Genomic DNA, 18,609 nt, shown 5'->3' with positions numbered 1-18,609 from the left:
CCATGTTTTACTTCATTCGCCACTTATATCCACCTTGAGCTGTTCTTTTTCTGGTCACTTTTATGCCTCATAACAATGTTTTTATCTTACATTTACAGTGTTGCTCCTCTCTGAAATAATTTTGTGGGAGAAACGCCCTTGTAGAATTCAAAGAAAACTCTGTGTTTGTTCCACCCTTCAGCCACGTGTCCTTTTGTGGAAGTGTATTCACTCATGCAAATACCACTCATGCAAATATTTAGATGAAGTAGTCATCGCTGTAGGATCCAGGAACCTCACGTTAATGAAGACATGTAATTAAAACGAGCAATTCCACCTGCAATTCTCTAATCACCTGACCTCTGCTTCATCAGCCTTCCTCCTTTGTTATTTGGTAGATATGCCCAATTAATTCACCATAAATTCCTCTGCCAATTCCCTATAAATCCCTCCCTGGGCAGATGTGCCTTGTGGAGACCACCAAGCCCTGGCAGCCAGGGGCAGAGGAGATGCTTTGTCTGTGAGGGACCTCATGCAGAAATCTCCCCTTGCTTTCTGGGGGCTGTTCTGCATGAGGAGCAGTCACAGAAACTTCTGGGAATTGTTGAAGGCATTGACTTTCAGTTTCCAAACATGTGTATTTGGTTCCTATTTTGTCTGGAGATTTAGGACCTGACTCAACGCCTGCTGAATCCAGTGGGACGGTTTAAGCTGATACTGTTGGGCTTGAAATAGGACCCAAGAGAGATGGCAACCCGTGGGGAGATGCTCTGGGCTTCACACTGGTCATCTGAGCCCCCATCCAAAGGGTGCTCAGGGAGGAGGTGTTTGCTGCTCTCTAATTCAGCAGCTAAGGCATGCCTGCTGCTGGAGGGCGGAGCGTGTCTCGGAAAATTCTAGCTGCAAATGGGACGTATGATTTTAGGAATTAGAATAATTACCCCCTGGAACAGGCTCCCAAGGGAGGTGATATATTCTGTATCACTTGGAGTCTTTAAATCACATTTGCATGTTTTTCCTAAAAGCGTGCCTCGTCACTCAAAGTGACGGGCTGTGCTGGAGCAAGGCAGTGTGACAGAGCTGCGCACCCCGCGCCGCACAAGGGAGCGGAGCACACAGTCACCGGGGTCCGTGCAGACAAAGCTGCGCAGGACCACGGAGGGGTGGGAGGAGTGGGTTTTGGCACGTCCTCGAGGAGCACAACTGTCCCCTTGGCCACGCAGCAGTGTGCAGAGCTGAGCAAGTAACTGCAGCAGGATGATTCAGGAGTGAGCTCCCCCAGCCAAAATCCGCCTTCCCTTTCCGAACACACAGTCCTTTCTTGCTGATGGCTGAGCAATCCTGCTTCTATCAGTGTTTCCAGGACCTTCCCTCCCACCACTCCCTAAATGATGAGAGTGATTTTAAGGACCTTATTTCCCAGACTTTTCCCTTTTATCTCTCCAACCGGCAGCCCTTTAGTTTTTAGTTACTGCTTCTGCGTTTGGTGAGCTATCAGAAGCTGTTGACAATGACTTTTCTCTTTTCCATGCTCCTGCCTGCAGGATTTGGGGAGATAATTTGTTTGGACCTGGTGCTTTGTCAACTTTCGGCGGTTTTAATTGCCTAATGATCAGTGCTGATGCTGTTGTTAAGCCTGTTAAAACTTTGTCCTGCTGAACGACCAGACTGAGTCTGTCTCATCCTGTTGTGCCTGCTGTGTTGGCTGGGGCTGGCTTTGATCCTTCCCCCCCCGTCCTCAGCTTTGATTGCTCCTTCCCACCCCACCTCAGGAGGGGATGCAGCAGCGTGCTAAGCCACGCTGGGGAGCCGGGCCTGAAAGTAGGAATAATTGAAGAAAAAGCCCACAGGGAGCCAGGTGCTCTCCCAGGAGGATCTGCCTCCTGCCTACCCTGTGCCCATGCTGGCTCCGAGCTGCCTGGTGGTGGTGCTGGGATGGGGTCGGCCACCCTGAGCCCCGGCACAGAGGAGCTCGCAGGAGGAGGCAGAGCAGTGTGTCGTTTCTTGGGGACCTCAGCGACCTTTTTGCTTTGCCTGCTCTTGGGTGCCTTTTCTGCCTTCGTTATCATCTTCAGAGCTCTAATTGGCTGCTGCCACCTTCTTCGTTATGCACCTGAGGTGCCCAACTGGCTGGTGCCGTCTCTGGAAGCCCCCATTGCTCATCCTCGCCTCTTCCAAGACTGTTCTTACTTAATGGCACACACTGCACGCTAGTGCATTACCATCCCTTTTCCAAGAACAGTCTCCATCCACTCTTCTCTCATCCCCCAGTGCCTCATCCAATTTAATTAATTATACTTAGTATATTACGCATCCTGTCAAAGTTTTTCCTTTCCGAGGTTTAATGGTTTTTTAATTCTAATGCATGCTGCATGTGTAAGTGTTTTAGAAATGAGCAGAGTATGCAGCAGCAGCGAGGCAGCATTACATCTGCGTGCCGCAGACAGCAAGGAAACATGAGGGTGGATCCCTGTAGAGAGGCTCCAGCAGAATTACTGCAGGACCGCATCGGCCTGCCTGGAAGCCGCGCTGCTGTAGTGCTCAGAGGGGAGATCAGCTCTGATCCCACTGGCCAGGGACACGCAGGGACTGAAAGCACCAGCTCGTGGGGTGCCTCGCGCTGTGGCCGCGGTGCTGCTGCCTCTCCCGCGGAAGCGGGCGCCCGGCCGGCGGCTCTGCACCGGCACCCGGCACGTCTGGGCAGCCGCCACAGCCCTGCGGTGAGCTGGGATGTAATGAACTCGACTCTTCTCCTTTCGCTAGCTCTGTCTGAAAGCACCGAATTACATCAGTCATTTCGGCGTTGTTTCATTCCTTTGAAGAAACGCCGCATTAAGGATGTGGTGGGGACTAGACTAATCAGGTAACGACGGTTAGGGCTTGTACCTATCGCTCTTTATTTTCCAGTGACAGTTAAAAGGTTTGGTCAGCAAAGTGGCTCAGTAGGAGTGACTTTGTGAGGCCTTACACTTAGTAGCTCTTGCTATTTCCAGATAAAACCTGCTCAGACTGAGGGTTGTGGGTTTTGGTGTTGTTTTTTTCTTTTTTTTTTTTTTCTTTTTTTTTTTTTCTTCGCCTGTCAGTGTTGCGAACTGCTTAGGTTTTGAAAATCCAGCTGGGCTCTGTCTGTCTGTCACACCATCACCAGGAGTAACGATGCCGCGGTGCGATTTAGCTGACAGTCCTGTGAACTGGGGCCAGGAGCGAACACGATCCAGCCTGACCTCGTGGCAGCACTGCAGACGCGCCTAGGAGGAGAGGGACATTGCAAAATCAGAGCCTGCTTGAGGCTGCACAGACAGCAAGCGAGCCAGGAGCCCACCCTGCCCCAGCAGCAGCCTCCTGCCCCGGACAGAGACCTCAGGACTGCACGGACCTGGGTACCAGCTGCTGGGAGAGCTGAGGGTTTGCCCGTGTGTGTGTGAGGAGAAGGGGGTGCAGGTGGAGGGAGGGGGAAAGCATCAGGAGAGCAAAGTGCGGGGCCAGCTCAGCCCCCATGCTGCCACATCACCTTTAGTTGCCCCAGCTCCAACATGCCCCAGCTGTCAGTGGTGGAGGAGAAACTCAAGAGGGAGGATGTTTATTCTTCTAAGTTTAAATAAGGACAGAAAGGAGGAAACATTAAAATACATGTGCATTCCCAGCATCAGAGCGCTGTTGGCATGTGCGTGCAAAATGGCAGAACCCTTGCAGGACCCCATCACCACCTGCCTGGCCGGCTGCGACAAACCCACCACAGAGCCACCTGCATCCTTGGAATATTTACACAAATTATGAAAATACCTTTATTTTCCATTCCTGCTGTTCAGCTGTCTCCCCTCGGCTCTGAGCTTACAGCACAAGGCAGACCAGAAGGCTCATTTTCAGTTTCACCCACACAGACAGGGGCCGATGGGGCAGGAGCCCACCTGCGTTGGTGGAAGCTGATCTCAGTCCATGACTCGCAGGTAATGTAATTTCCCCAGACATATTATAAGCCTATGAGTTTCTGGATTTGGCTGTTGACCTTATAGTAATTGTATACGTTTATTTATACACTATGATAGCTCTCTTAATTAATGAGGGTGAATTTAATTGCCAGAACTAAGTTTCTGCTGAATTAGATGGGCCAGACTCCCAGGCTTTGCCAATGCTGCGATCAGTTCTGGAGGCACGTGGTGGCCATCAGGCCAGCTTAACCACCGGCTTGCGTTCCCCTGGCACCGCAGTCATCCTTCGTTGGCGTGGAGCTGCAGCGCTCCCCTGAGCCCTCCGAGGAGATCAAGGCAAAGAGGAACAGGAGTGTCCTTGCATCGTGGTGAGTCACGGTGCTGGATCAGCCCTTGGGCGCTCTTGGATGCTGGACAATTGAGAGCAGCTTTTGCAGAACCACCCCCGTGGTTGTCCCAGTTCCCTTCGGTCGTCTTTGGGATTTTCTAGTGCACCCGCAAGCCTCAGCCAGCGTCTCATCGTGGGTTGTCCCTGTGCTTCAGACAAAGGACTCCAGCAGCATGGAAAAACTTCTTGCTGGTCGGAAAAAAATCAGAGTTAAACACCAGGGAGGGAATAATGCTGAGCTCCAGTGTGGAGGAGCAAGAGGTCAAAGTCATGATGAGAAATGGCCAGGAACCAACGCTTTTGGTTTAAAAAAAATAAATTCCCTTACTCGCTTGATGGTGGGGAACGCCCCATCGTGCTGGGAAGCCTTCCAGCTCGCTCCACTCCTCAGAGCTGCGTACTTTTACAAAGTACAAAGAGCTTCTCATAATGTTTTGCCTTGTGGGTACGTATATGATTAATTCCGTGCAAGCATTACTGGTGCAATAACAATACTGGAGGTCCTAAAACTGAGAAAGGAAACACATTTGGCTCATACTTCATACACAATCACTTACACTTAAGCTATTGATAGTTGATTGGGATCTGTAGACTGCTGGGCTGGTGCCACTGGGTTTCTGAGCGCATTCAATGGCTGGAACAGACAGCAAGGCTGTAGGTTTTGGCAAGCTGTAGGTCTCATTAGTCAGGCTGACTGTATCTGACACGAGAGATTCCCATCCACCAAGATGAAGCTCACTTCCCTAGGCTTTGGCTGACGTCCCAACAATATTTACATGAAGGACAACAGAGGATCAGTGCTAGATTAAGGCTGTGAGTTTCCAGTAGGCAGACAGTTAAATATTCTATTGAAATCCTCTTTTGATTATTTAGATAATAATGAAGTTTATGCATGTCCTTGAGAAATCTGGGGAAAGGCAGTTGTTTTATGCTAAGCATGCAGAGATGTGTTTAATCTTGATAATAGGAGTAAATTATGTATCAGCGTTTATAACCTCAGCTCCTTCATTTCTCACTCGTTCCGTGGAAGTACCAGAAGCCTCCGAAGGCAGCGAGATCCGCGTGGGGCTGGCTGTGCAGCAGGAGGGGCAGGCACGGTCCTTGCCCTGCGAGCTGCTGTGACACTGGCCCCAGGTGCCTGCTGCCAAGCAGGGAGGGGATTTGAACCCCCTGGTTTTAGGGCTGTGGTTCTGACCACTCACCCAGCGCATCCCTATGTTAACAGCAGGTGCCTTGTCCCAGCTGCGTGCGTGCAGGGGGAGGATGAGGATGAGGATGCAGATGAGGATGAGGATGCAGGTGGCTTGTTTGGCTCCCTGCTGGCTTGGAGAGGTGCTGGAGAAGGCTACGATAGCCATTGCCCAGGAGCCTCTCAGCTGGCGCAAAGTGGTACAGCTGCACTGAAGCCAGTGAAACTGCTTGGGTTTGTGCTGGCCCCGCTCTGCGACAGGTACAAGCAGCTGGGAATTGCTTCTTATCATCCCCAGCTGTAATTTCTGTTTTGCTGGATTTTTATCAGAATCGTCAAGTAGCTATTTTCTGAACGACACCTAATTTTGAATGGGATGCGGTAATAATTTGATTCATTGTTGCCATTGGAATTTGGATGCGTGGCTGGTATTGCATTACCCCGAGACAGACTATTTGAATTTGTCTGCTTCAGATTTGACAATAGCAGAGAAAAGTAACCTTTGGATTAATTTGCTTTAGCAACTAAAGTCCCATTAAATGGAAGGCAGCTGGTGTCAAAGGCATAAATGGAGACAAAGTTTTGCTCCCAATTGTGGGAAATGTGTTTAAACAGACTAGAAATGTTTCCATCTCTGCAGGGTATAATATACTCAAATGGTTACATTAACATGAAAAAAATATAAGAAAGAGTGTATTTAGGACAATCCCTCTGTATCCAGTGTTAATGAAATTGAATTCCAGTAATGAAGTCAAAGGGTTGTATTCTTCACTCGGTGCACGCAGTACAGTAACTTCCATTAGCATTAATGGGAGCTGTGCATATGAATTACGGAGCCATAATGGTTAGAGATGGAAAAGGTCTATCGGATCCTGGAGTGCTTTCCTCTCTGAGGACCGGATCCTGCTCGCTCTGTTCTCGTATGCAGCCTGATGGCTCAGCGAGGATGTTAATGAGCCCTGTATTGAATACCCCAGCTGATGCGTAAATAGTGGAGTTTCAGAGGTAAAATCCCTGCCACTCAGGGGCCAGCACAAGCTCTGTGGACCACTTAAGTCCCCAGAAAAGGATTAATTGGAGTTTAAATGGTGTGTTCTGCCGGCCCTCTGAACGGGAATTAATTTTACCGTGTGAATGAGGTGGGGATTGGCCCGCAGTCCTGGGTGAAGGGGGGCAGCCAGCATTAAATTATATCCTAGCCCATACCTTAAGGGTCTGGCTCTGCTGTACTATGTAGCACGGCCAAAAAATAGCTCCTCTTGCTTTGGGTGAGCGCTCTCCTTCCCATAGCACTGTACGCATCCAAAAGGCTTCAGTGAGCCTGGGAGGTGGTTTTCTGGAGAAAATATTTTGCATCGAATCTATTAGCCATGCAGCATGTAGTTAGAGAGGCACCGCAGGTGCACCAGCGTGCCAGTCTTCATTCATTGCACAGGCACCGTGCTGCAGAAGTCAGGGCATTACTGACAGTGGCACGGAGCAGGGGACGGAGGTGGATGGGCCAACCCCCCACTGGTGTAAATCAGGGGGGCCCCTCGGCGCTTCCTGGGGCTGTATCCACCTGCAGCAGGTAGGAGGGAGCCCCGTTATGTCTCTGTGGGCCATTACACAGATGCTGCCCAGGAACCCCATTCAGATGTGCGTTCTTATCAGCAGTTGCATAATGAATTAATCTATTTCGTATCCCTTGTTTCATTAAAATAATTCCTCACGGCATTATCTTTGTCCAAGCACCATTGACCTCCAATGCCGGGACAGACAATCCAGGATTAAAAATACATTTTTTTAGCTCACATAAATCCCAAGTAATGGTGAAAGATAGAAAAAGAAAGGCTCCTCGTTGCGGTAAAGAGCATTTGTCACTGTCCCTAGTTATTAGTATCCTCTGAGCATTGTACAAGGGAAGCCGCGACAGGATTACATTTCTGCATAGACTGGAGGTTTCTTATTAAGAAAGGCGAAGAAAGCCCGGTAAAAGCCCACAGGTCAAAAACACAATACACTATTCCCCACCTCTTGTTTCTTGATATTATGCTATTACAAGAGATAAGGGAGAGGTGCAGAGTCTTAATTTACAAGCAAATGATGAACCCTGGCTGGGGACTGTTTGCATATTGCTTGAGCTTATTAGTGGTGGGGCTGGGGCACGGTGCTCGCACCGTGCTGCGGGCAGTGCCTGGGCTCGTGCCCCATGTTCTCTGCATGGGCGAGGAGCTCGAGCTGCATCCCTGCCCGTCAGCCGCCCCTCGCACAGCCGTGCAGGGCAGGGCAGCTGCAAACAGCGGGCTTTCCTGCGGCACGCAGCTTCCCGAGAGAGGCAGCGAGCTGCAGCGCAGCGCCGTGGGCAGGGCTCGTGCTTCGTGGCATGCTGCTCAGAGAAAATGAAGGTGCCAGAGTTGAAAAGAAACCCCAAAGTAAATGGGAGATGGGTGTTAAATAATGCAGTTGCGCATTGTCCATGAAAGATGGCTAACCGTGAGTAAACATCAACAGCAATGTTTGATCCCTTCATGTTTACTATTTATTCATATTTATTATTCATAAATTCCGTCACAAATGTTAGGCCTGCACCCCAGTGAGACATTTGCATTTTATTTTGTGTTTTTTTTTTCCCTAGTTTTGTGAACTGAGATTTAATGATTTGCTTTTCCACATAGTTCCCATGCTTACTCTCCCTGGCTCTTCTCGTTTCAGGAAGAGATTTCTAACATGGAAAAGTGATATTTGAATAGATTCCCCTAAGGCAATCAATTTACTTTTAATTTGTCTGGAACTAAGCTTTTCTTTGTTGCAATGAGAAAGGATTGAAACTGCTGTAAAATTTATTAGCTTCCAGGAAGATTTTGAAATGAATTTTTTAATGATCGTGCTGTTTGCTGTACCCAGAAGCAGTGTCATCGTGATTACAGTATAATCATACGGTTGCTGAAGACGCACCGAAATGCGGAGATAAAGCTGTGTGTCCGTGGCAGGGTACTGCTGGTCATGGCCACGGCAGCGCAGGGGCCCGTCTGCGGCTGCTGCTCCCATCTCCTTACACCTGGGTTGTGGTTTGGGGCTGCTCAGCCCAGGCTGGGCTCCCCCTCTGCCTCCCCGCCTCGCACAGCACAAGCAGGTCCCGCTCTTCTGCCACGCGATCTTTCTTATTTTTCGTTTTCAAGCAACTCCTCCGCTGCTTTTCCTTGCTCCCCATGTAATAGCACAAATGAGCTCCGCTTACTCACCTCTGCAAACCTGCTCTGACATGGATTGGATTGAACTGAGCGTCTGTTTGAAAATGGAAACTCCAGGGACTATTGTCATCGCCCAAATTGCACCTTAGATTGTATAACAGCACATGTCATCTGGCCATTTATCAGGAATATTACATTCCCAGGCACTTGCACCTCAGTACGATTTAACTTTGTCTCTTTGGCCAGCGCTGAGATTCCTCTGCAGATAATTCAATTGCTCTGAGAGCTGAATGGGCTCCTTTCAAACCGGTTTCATGTTGCAGGCCGTGGAGCGAGTTCAGGTACAGAGCCTTTGAATAGGAGACTGAAAGCATTTGTAGATGCAGGATGTTCATTAACCCTTCCTTTGAACTGCAAGAGGCCCCGTGCCCAGAGGGACTGGAAGCTGTGCTGCTCCCTGCACATTCACAGCCTTGTCTTCTGTCCCTCAGGCACTGCTGGAGTCCTCTGGCCCTGGGTCCCCTGGGCTGCCCGTGGGCAAGCTGCGGGTGGCAGCTGTCCCACTGCGTCCTTCTGCAGCTGCTGCCCAGCTCTGACCCGCCGGCAGCACCGGGTTAGCTGCTGCACATCGCTCCTTGCCTTGGTGCAGGTCCCCTGAGGCACTGGCAGAGATGGTTTGAAATCTGGAGCTCAACATGGGTTTTGCTGTACTTGTTGAGGAGCGTATTAATTCCAGAGGTGGCAGTTGGTTTTGTTTTATTTCATATTTGCTGTGTGAGAGCTTGTGTTTAGCAATGATACATCTTCTCTGCCAAGTCTGGCTTCAAGATAACTGCTCACCTTATGGCAAGGCTTCTGTCAGGATGTTTTGCACCTGGGGAATCATTTTAAAAGCAGCCCTGCCCCAAGGTGATGTGACTTGACTTTGTGGATTTGTTCTGGGTGAAGGCAAGAGTTGCTGAGAAATGGACAGTATCCTGCCTTGCTGCTGCAGGACCTGCAGCTGACACAAACCAGACACAGCCACCACCCATGAGATGGCACTTGCCCGTGGTGCTGTGCCTGGTTGACCTGTCCAGCCTGCACACAGCAGAGCATCCACTCAGCCTGATTTAGAGTAAGATTCCCCTCCCGGCATGCACATCTCGTACTCAGCTCCTTAGCAAGTCCAGCCCTGGCTTCAGGCAACCAGCACTCAAGCCCTGAGTGCACCCATTGTTTCCTCCTGCCGTGCCCCAGGGGCAATATTCACGCCAGCTTGCTAAGCCCTCTGCCGTCCTGCGTCCGGCACGGATGTGGGAAGCTGCCAGTTCTGGCTGCCTGCCATTTGTCATGTAGTGCGTGATGCGGTGGTTATTACCTGGGCTTTGCTCCTTGCATTAGGAACATTTTTTTAGTGCAGACAATAACAGTCGTATTGACTAGGGCAGGTTTAGAGCTGTAGAAGAATTTCCTGTCCTCCTATTTCCGATTGTTAAAGAAGAAAAAGAAAGAATAGAGCAATAAAGAGCCTGTGAACGCGTACAGGTGTCCTGGGTGCCGTTATGGCTGGGTGAGTCAGACCTGGCTGCAAAGGGCAGCCTGAGGGGCCCTGCCCAGCAGCTTTGTGCCTGCCCGTGCCTGGGGCAGCAGCTGCTCTTGCTCTCCAGGGCGTGTCCTGCAGCTGCTGGAGACAGATGCCAGAGGAGTCCAAACCTCTCCAAGCTGCCTTCTTTGGAGCCGTGATAGCAGAAGAGTGGTGCAGTGGTTACATGGATTGACAGGGCATGCTTATAGCTTATAGGGCATGCTTATGGCATACAAATAGTATTTTATATGAACTACAGGGTTAACAAGGAAATCCGGGGGTAAGTGAAGGTCCTCTTTCAGCTAGGGAGAAGCAGCTGCTGCTTAGAGCCCTGCGCTGGTCCCTGGCATCTGCTGCCAGCTCAGGGCTGGTCTGGGGAGCCCAAACATACGTTGTACCTGGAAGCAGAGAGGTTTCAGGCTCTGGGATGGGGTCTCTGCAGAATGAAGCTGAGGCGTGTAATGGGGACAGACGCGGGGAGGCAAAACGTGCTGTGGAGCTACTTGTCTTCATGTCTTTGAATGGGTGGTGACCTGTGTTCCTCTGCCTGCCAGCCCAGCGTGCACCAACTGCTGCTGGTGCAACTAGCAGACAAGCTTCTTGGTGTCCAGAGCAGTTCGTCTCCCAGGCAGATACTCACTGCACCAACAGTCTTTAGTAAAACCACCCTTAAAGCTCAGGTCACTTTGTTGGATTTGAGCAATATCTACTTGAACTGAAGCAACTGGTGAAGCTCTTGGTTTGTTTTTAACTGTAAAATGTGTCAGCTTAGAATAAATGGCTCAAGGCAAAACAAACCCACTTGTACTCTGCCCAGGGTGAGGTTTGCCTTCATCGTGGTGTCTGCGTGTACATGTGGAGCTGAGCTGTGATGCTGGGCCAGGGAGGTGAGAACCATTGGCTCGCCCCATGCGTTCCCGTGCTGGACCAGGCAGCCCAGCATGTGCCCCAATCCAGCATTTTATAGTAGCAGAGAAACCGAAGTGATGCGTGCTCCAGCACCGCGCCCAAGGTCACACAGCACAATAAATCAGTGTCTCATCTGGGATGAGAACCCAAGATATTTCTGTACCCCCTCCAGCCATTACCAAGTCCTCTGCTATCACAGCCAGACTACACAACTTTGTATGCCTGTAGCACCCTTTTGAAGTTAAGCTGTGGATAAATAGGCAGACAGCAACACTTTCTGGGCAATTTTCTTTTTTTATTTTGCTCAAGTACTTGAAAGTAACAGAATCAAAGTATAAGAGCGTTGGCTTTCAGATCTTGGTGCAGGTTGTTCTGCATGTAAGGCTCAGAGCACCTTTCTCTAAAGCTGCTGTAAAGGAGACTACCGAGACCCAGACCTCCTGCACAGCCACCCGGCACTGCGCTTCGCACCACCGGGTAGCTGCTCTGATGTAGAGAAAGAGCTAATGTTTTGCCCATAGATTTCCAATTAATTGGCTTCTTCTCCTTTAAAAAAAATCCCTTTTTTCGAGGTCTGCCTTTTACTCGTTTATTCTCTGTAAGTGTTAAGCTGCTCATATTTTGGTGCATTGTGTTATGTGCTGAGAATTTTTATCAGCCGCCCTAGTGCTAGAATGTGGTGGAAATACCAATGTGTCTGAGGAGCTGAGGTTATACACACAGATGTACAAAGCATCGAAATGAACTGTTTTCAGACGGACAGGAAGCAGACCAAGGCTGAGTCTGCACCTTCACAGGGCTCAATCTATCAAACCGACACCAACTGGGTGCGTTCTTGTGTTGTTAATAGCATTAATTCTTCAACACTGCTTTGCTGCTTTACGCGTATATAGATTACGACAGGAAGGAGCTGCATCTTTGCCTGTGAGAAGCTTGTGCTTTATGAGGGCTATCTGCAATTACAAGTTCTTATCGAGTGAAGGGAAAGCTGAAGTCGTAAGCTGAGATTGAAAAGGAGCCAGCAGTGCACAATGTTCGGTGGCAGCCACGGTCTAGTGCTCAGCAAAGGCTTGGGAAGTTGAAACTCCTGGATTTGATTTTCAGTGTTGCACTTGGTCGAGCCCCTCTGTTTCTCTGGGTCTGTCTGTCCATCCGTGATGGAGCACAGCACCTCCCAAGCCGGCAGGGGATGGGGCAGTACTCTGGGGACACCTGGCCACCTGTGGCAGGGACAACGAGGGGCATGAGGCTTTGCATCTCCTGCTGCTGAGAGCCATGCTTGGCTGCTCTCAGACCAGGGCAGGAGAGGTCCTTGGAAAGAGTGAAATACTATTCCATATTTCAGCCCTATAAAGTGGTGTTGGGACAGCCCTAAGTCGAGAGAAGGGATCTTTATTACTCTCGTATGAATAAAGACCCAGCGCTGGAATGACACATTTAATCTTCAGTGGAGTGGGCAGTCTTGTAGATTTATAAAGGCTCTGTTGTGTGGGAGGCCAGCGGGGATTAAGCAAAAAGTTAAAACGCACAAACACACACAAGAAAGAAAGCATCCCCTTCCCTCCGCTCGCTTCCCCCCTCTCCAACAAGCCAAGCTTAAATGTCATGTCAAACTGCACTTAAAGCACAGTGGGTTTTAGCGTCGGTTACTAAAACCAGAAACTGCTGACAGCGCGCAGCCCGACATGTGGCACAAACCCGTTTTAATTTATCTGCCGCCGTAACTCGCTTCCCCCAGGTTTCAGGTCTGGCAGCGGCAGCAGATGACACACAACCTGTTGGAAATTGAACTCCAGTCTTCAGAGCAGCAAAGAAATGGCAGGAAAAATCCCTCTTCCCAGCACCGCTTTAAACATGATGGCTATTTGCTGTAAAATGGCGAATGTTTAGGCAGGAGCCGTGGGCAGTGCCGGGAGCGGTGGCGGCACCGGGACACACGGGGCTGGGGGCCGTGCTCGCCCGCTTCATACAGCCTTGTGTTTTCTCCACGCAGATCAGAGCGAAGGATTTCATTGCAGGGAAGAGTGCCGCATCCTGGGCCACTCGGACCGGTGCTGGATGCCCCGCAGCGCCGTGCCCAGCCGCGCCAAGTCCCCCGAGCACGGCAGGAACGTCATCGCCCTCTCCATAGAGGCGACGGCAGTGGACGCGGAGCCTTACGCAGACTGTAGCGCCAAAAGGACCTTCGCCACCTTCGGCAAGGAGGGCGGCGAGCCGCCGGCCGAGGAGCGGGCCGGCAACCCCAAAGGCAAAAGAACGGTGGAGCCGGCCGCCGGCAGCCCCAAGGTGAGCGGCGCCGTCCGCGAGGCGGGCAATGGCTGCGAGGCCGCCAGCCCCGTCACCTCGCCCCTGCACCTGAAGAGCCCCGCAGCCTACGGCGGCCTGCCCTGCCCCGCCAGCCGCGGGCCACAGCCCCCGGCGAACACTGGCCCTGCCCGGCCCGCGGAGGCAGAGCCCAGGGGGGCGGACAGTGAGGGCGGCCTGCAGGAGGGCAACCCGCTGCTGCAGGACCGCAGGGAGAAGGACTCGCCGGCGGCCAGGAGACTGAGGGACATCGTCCTCTGAGCAGCGCCCGGCTGCCAGAGGGGCCAGGCAGCATGCCCGGCGTGGGTTGTTTTTATCGCTTACCAATGGTTCACAGATCGCTGTATTTAAAAGCTTTCCCTAAATGTATTGTTTATAAATGAAGCTGTTGTTAATGTGACAATCCCACTTGTTTCAACAGGCGGCAGGGGTGTTCAGCAGGGCGACTTAGCGCGTTTTCCTTTCGCCGGGAGGTGGCAGAGGGCAGGGGCAGAGGTGAGGCCCAGCCTGCCCGTGGCAATGCTAGGCGTCACTGCTCTTGGGTTTATATATTTTTGTACCTCAGAACTAACACAAATCTCCATTCTGCTTAAGAACCCAATTCCAAATTCTTTATTCAGTCACCATTTTGTAGTCTAGGCAAAGCAATGGCCATTTCTCGCATATGACTTGAAAATTACAGGTCAGTGAGTTTTAATATTCACCCCACACAAGGCTGCTTCTATCTGAAGATGTTGCTATTTTGCTATGGACACCCCTGCATTTATGAATCCTTTTGCTGTCACATGCTTATCTGTACTATTATCGTATTTGATATTGCAAATTACTGTATGTCTAGTGATGGCAAAAGGCTTTCAAGTTTAAAAAAAAAAACAAGCAAACGATCACAGTCGTCATACCGAAACCTTGGGGAACCTGCAGTTTCCAGACCCAGTGGAGCAAGTGCTTTTTTCAGTCCCCACCATCCATCCCCTGCAGCTTCCACCTGCTCTCTCAGGGCAGGATGTTACAGGAAGGCATTCTGGGGAAAATCCTGCCTGAATTGCAACTGTCAGATGCACTGTGCTGAACTTTATCCCTTATCTATTTCTTTTGCATAACTTCCAGGCAATGCATGGAAAGTTTTTTTCCAGAAGTTTCTTTATTTTAGTTCCCAGATTTAGACATGCCCTGTCTCTAGTCATTTCAAAGTCAAAGTGATGGAATTATTTAAGAGATCTAAATTACCTTCTCAATTAGACACACACTTCCAAGTCAGCATTTCCCAGTTGTGATTATGCTAAGTGTGTGTGTATGTATGTCATCATGGCATGGATTTTAGACTGTTCTGATTTCTTTTTATCCCTGCATCATGAATAAGTATGGAGTGAGCAATAGCAATGTTAATTTAGGGGCAGACAGGTGATATGTAACAACACTACTAATTCAATTAATGTGCCTTCTTAATGGAGAAAAAATTAAAGCAATTCATTGTTTTTTTCTCATAATTAAGGACTTTTTTTGTGTGGGTACAAATTTACTCATATAAAATTGATTTAAAAATTGAGCTACTTTAATAGCCATTTTGTAGAAGGGAAAGAGAGAAAGGGTTTCACAGCTCTCTGCTCTCTTGCAGTGATAATTCCTCAGTGAGGTATGAGTAAGGTAGGAGGATTTCAGTTAGTGTATTATTGTTATTAACCCTTCACTTGACAGATTTTCCTACCCTAAATAATATTTCATAGAATTTAAAATTGATTATGGGAGGGAAAATATATAGCTCTTGCCAATGTTTGCTGTACCAGCAAGTTGAAATTAGTGGTTTCTAGCGAAATAGTCTTTCTAGGTCTACATATCATGATAAAATATTTGTTACTTTGATTTATTTAAATTAAAAACGTCAACAAGAAAACAAGCTCCAGTCATTATTGTCCTCAAAATAAAATAAGCTCAAGTAATTTGTTTCTTCAGGGTGAATTGATACTGCCTGAAGTTTTAGCAATTCTGAGATAGGTCTGCAGTCAGTGTATTCCCCATGCCACTCGATAGGGCCAGGAATTTGGAAGGAACCAACAAAAAAAAGGTCATCTAATGAAATTTGTGATGCTTCCCTCTCGTGTTATTACTACCTCATTCAGATCAAATCCTGTGCATTAATGTGATGTCCTGTATCCCTCCTAAAAGTGAACCAGGGATTTTCCTCTCTGTTCTGGAGTTTGAGCCCATTTTTAAGGGATATGTTATTTTGTTGTTTCCTGCCTGCGTACTGTACTGCTGTCTTTTTTTATTGTTATTATTATTGTTTTTTACAAATGTGCGTGTTATTATAACACAAGCAGCAGAAGAAATGGGCTAGCTTGGGGCTGTTAAAGCTACTGGATTTTCTGTAACTGTTAGGCTGGATTTATTCTGATATTACCTGTTTTTGTCAGCTCTGCTGGACTTTCTTTGGGGAAAATCCATGTATGATTTTGCTGAGCAAAAACACCTACTTGACACCCATCTGTCCCTTCTGTAGAAACTGTCCCCCACCTTCAGTCATTGTCCCCCCAGTCACCCTATGGGGCCACGGAGAGACCCCACACCTCCATCTGGGAGCAGGATGGGACCGGTGCCCCCAGCTAACCCCAGCCCCCATCACAGGCACAGGGACAGGGAGCGCAGTCCCCTCCACCCCATTCGCCCCATCACTCTCCCCACCTGCCTCCAGCTCCTGAAAAGCGCTGGCCGTTAATTTGTGCTGAGCCTTGCCCTCTGCCTGCGGAGCTGCCACCACCAGCCCAGCGATTTTGGATGAAAAATAGATGCTAACTGAAAAGGAAGAAAAAGAAAAAAAAAAAACAGAAACATTTCTCTAATTTACCCAGAGGAAACGTTCCTTGCCACTCTGAATAAAAGCACAGCCGAGAAGGGATGCGAAATAATTCTGTATTAAAAGGGGGCATTAAAGAGGTCAGTAAGCCCTTATGCCTCCAAGAAAATCGTTTAAACAACAGTTTTGCCTGGGCTGACCCATGCCGCAGCTGGGGACACCAAGCGAGGGGCCCTTCCCTGACACGTCCTTGTTGCGCAGGACGAGGCACCTCCGCTCCACCTCCCCTTCCCTCTTCTGAATATTTTGCTATTTCTGTCACTGTTCCTCTGTGTCACTTGAGATGAGCTCAGGGCTGCTGGGCAAATCACAGCCTATCTTGGTTTTTTAATAGTTGCATCAAAACTGGCCATGCAAAAACATAAAGGCTGCAGGGTGGGCGATTTTTGGGGGGGGTTCCAGACCTAATTAGTGCTTTTTTAATAACTCAAACCTGTCCTCAGATTTGGTTTAGGAAAATGCGCTTGGATCTGTTGGTTTCCTTCGGGCAAACTTGCTCTGCTCCCCTGTTTCTTCAGGGGAGCAGCACCCATTTATGATTCTCTACCGAGCATGACGAGGACCTGGTCTGGTGCAGCCCATGCGATGTCCCCATGGCCCCTCACGTCACCTTCTGATGGCCTGAGTGTCCCTTCCCTGCGAGGGCACGCGGCTGTGTGGAGGAGCAGCAGGGGGCTGGGGGGTGGTTGATGGCTGAAAAAATAATCCCTGAGTGCCTGGCACGTTGTCCCGACGAGGCTGTTGCCGTTCCCTGTTTGTCGTGAAGCTGGAGGTGGCCTGTGGATCACATGTCGTGCAGAAGTGATTTTTTTTTTTCTTTTTTCAAATAGGAAACAAGTTGCTTTTGTAAAGAACACAATGTCTGATTAATATGTTGAAATTATTCTTGGGGAAAAAAAAAAAAATCTAATTATGAATGGAAACACATTTGTCTGTCATTGGGGAGAATTGATGATCTTGTTGCTACTGCTGCTTTCGCAGCTATAGGTAATCTTTTACCCAACCTAGGAGCTGCGCTTACCTTGGGAGAGAAGCCCGGCCGACTCCACTGCGAGCACTGCTGAGATGGATCCTCTATCAGCATCAGCTGATGTTCAGCTGATCTAAGCTGGGATATAATCTTTAAACACAAAGAGCTGACCTAACGCAAACTGCTTTTCAGCAACCAATACCTCCTTGCACTATTCCAACGTGAACGAAGTGAGTTGCAGGTGTCACACCTGCCGGCGGCGCATTTCCCACAGCAGGAGGAGCAGCTGGTGGCACCGTCACTGCGCGCCTGCCCGCAGACGGCAGGGCTGCAGTGGGACTTAGTGCGGTACGTCTCATCATGGTGTCTCCGTTGCTGATTATATGAAGAAATAAATTGTTGTATATGCTGATATGTATGTTATGTACATTTTCACAGTGATTGAATCATTGTAAACAACAAAATGGAAAAAAAAAAAAAAAAGAACCACCATTCTGTCTATTTTATGAAGATGATAAAGCAGCTTTATTAAATTATTACGATTCTGTTTCAAAATGGTGTACCTGCCACATTGTTTTTTTTTTTAGCTGAAGAGAACTTTGTTTTCCACCTAAATGTGACTTTCTTTTCTCTGCTTTGAGCATCTAATGCATTTTAGTATTAAAGCAATTATTGAATAAAACGGAAAGTAAGTGTTTGGTTAAATACGCCTAAGTGGGTTTGCTTTGATGGGCTGAAGGTGCTGGTCTTGCAGAAGTCAGAACAAGCCCAGATGGCTGTGTGGTCCAAGGGTGCTAGCACAGCCCTTTCCCCTTGCGGTTCTCTCAGGGCTTTCTGGCTTTTGCATCCACGAGGCTGCAAACTGCGGGCAGAGCTTTCCTGACCCCTAGGAGGGGTTGTCCCCACTGACCCCAGGGGTGCCTGGGGCGGGCAGGACCTGAGCTCCATGCAGCTCCTGCCATGGCAGAGCCTCTCTGCTCTCCCCTGGTCACTTTCCATGAAGCCAGGCAGAGGGGCAGGCACGGGTAGGAAACACCGCCAACACGCACATTTCTTTCCACTGAGGCACAGTGGAGAGGAAAAGAGCTATTTTCCCCGGATTTCAGGAGGGCACTTTGGAGGCTCTGGGGAGATGGTGAGGAGCATCCACTTGCTCTGAATTAATGGCCTATTAATAGACCGCTCTTCCATGAGTGTCTGAGTGCTTTGCGGAGAGTAGAGATGAACGCCCTCCCCTAACGGCCTCTGCTCAGTGGCTCGGCCAAGGAGACGTGAAGGTGGCACGGGGACAGAAGCAGTGGACTGGGAGGGAGCCCCTGCAGGGCGGGGGGCTTCTCCATGTGCAGGTGG

At 49.4% G+C, this 18,609-nt stretch overlaps 1 protein-coding gene across 2 annotated transcripts in view; it reads left to right on the top strand.

Annotated features, from left to right (window-relative positions):
* PCDH19 (protocadherin 19) overlaps positions 1 to 17,814 on the top strand; it is a 57,226-nt gene extending 39,412 nt beyond the window's left edge. For both annotated transcript variants that reach the window (XM_084534066.1, XM_084534065.1), the window contains exon 5: positions 13,128 to 17,814. In XM_084534066.1, coding sequence (XP_084390192.1) covers positions 13,128 to 13,699 — 572 coding nt within the window. In that variant the 3' untranslated portion in view covers positions 13,700 to 17,814. The remainder of the gene's footprint in view (positions 1 to 13,127) is intronic.
* The last annotated feature ends 795 nt before the right edge of the window (positions 17,815 to 18,609 follow it).

Source organism: Aythya ferina (assembly GCF_964211825.1).
Source record: "Aythya ferina genome assembly, chromosome: 13".
NCBI lineage: Eukaryota > Metazoa > Chordata > Aves > Anseriformes > Anatidae > Aythya > Aythya ferina.
This window is presented reverse-complemented; position numbering and strand designations above follow the sequence as displayed.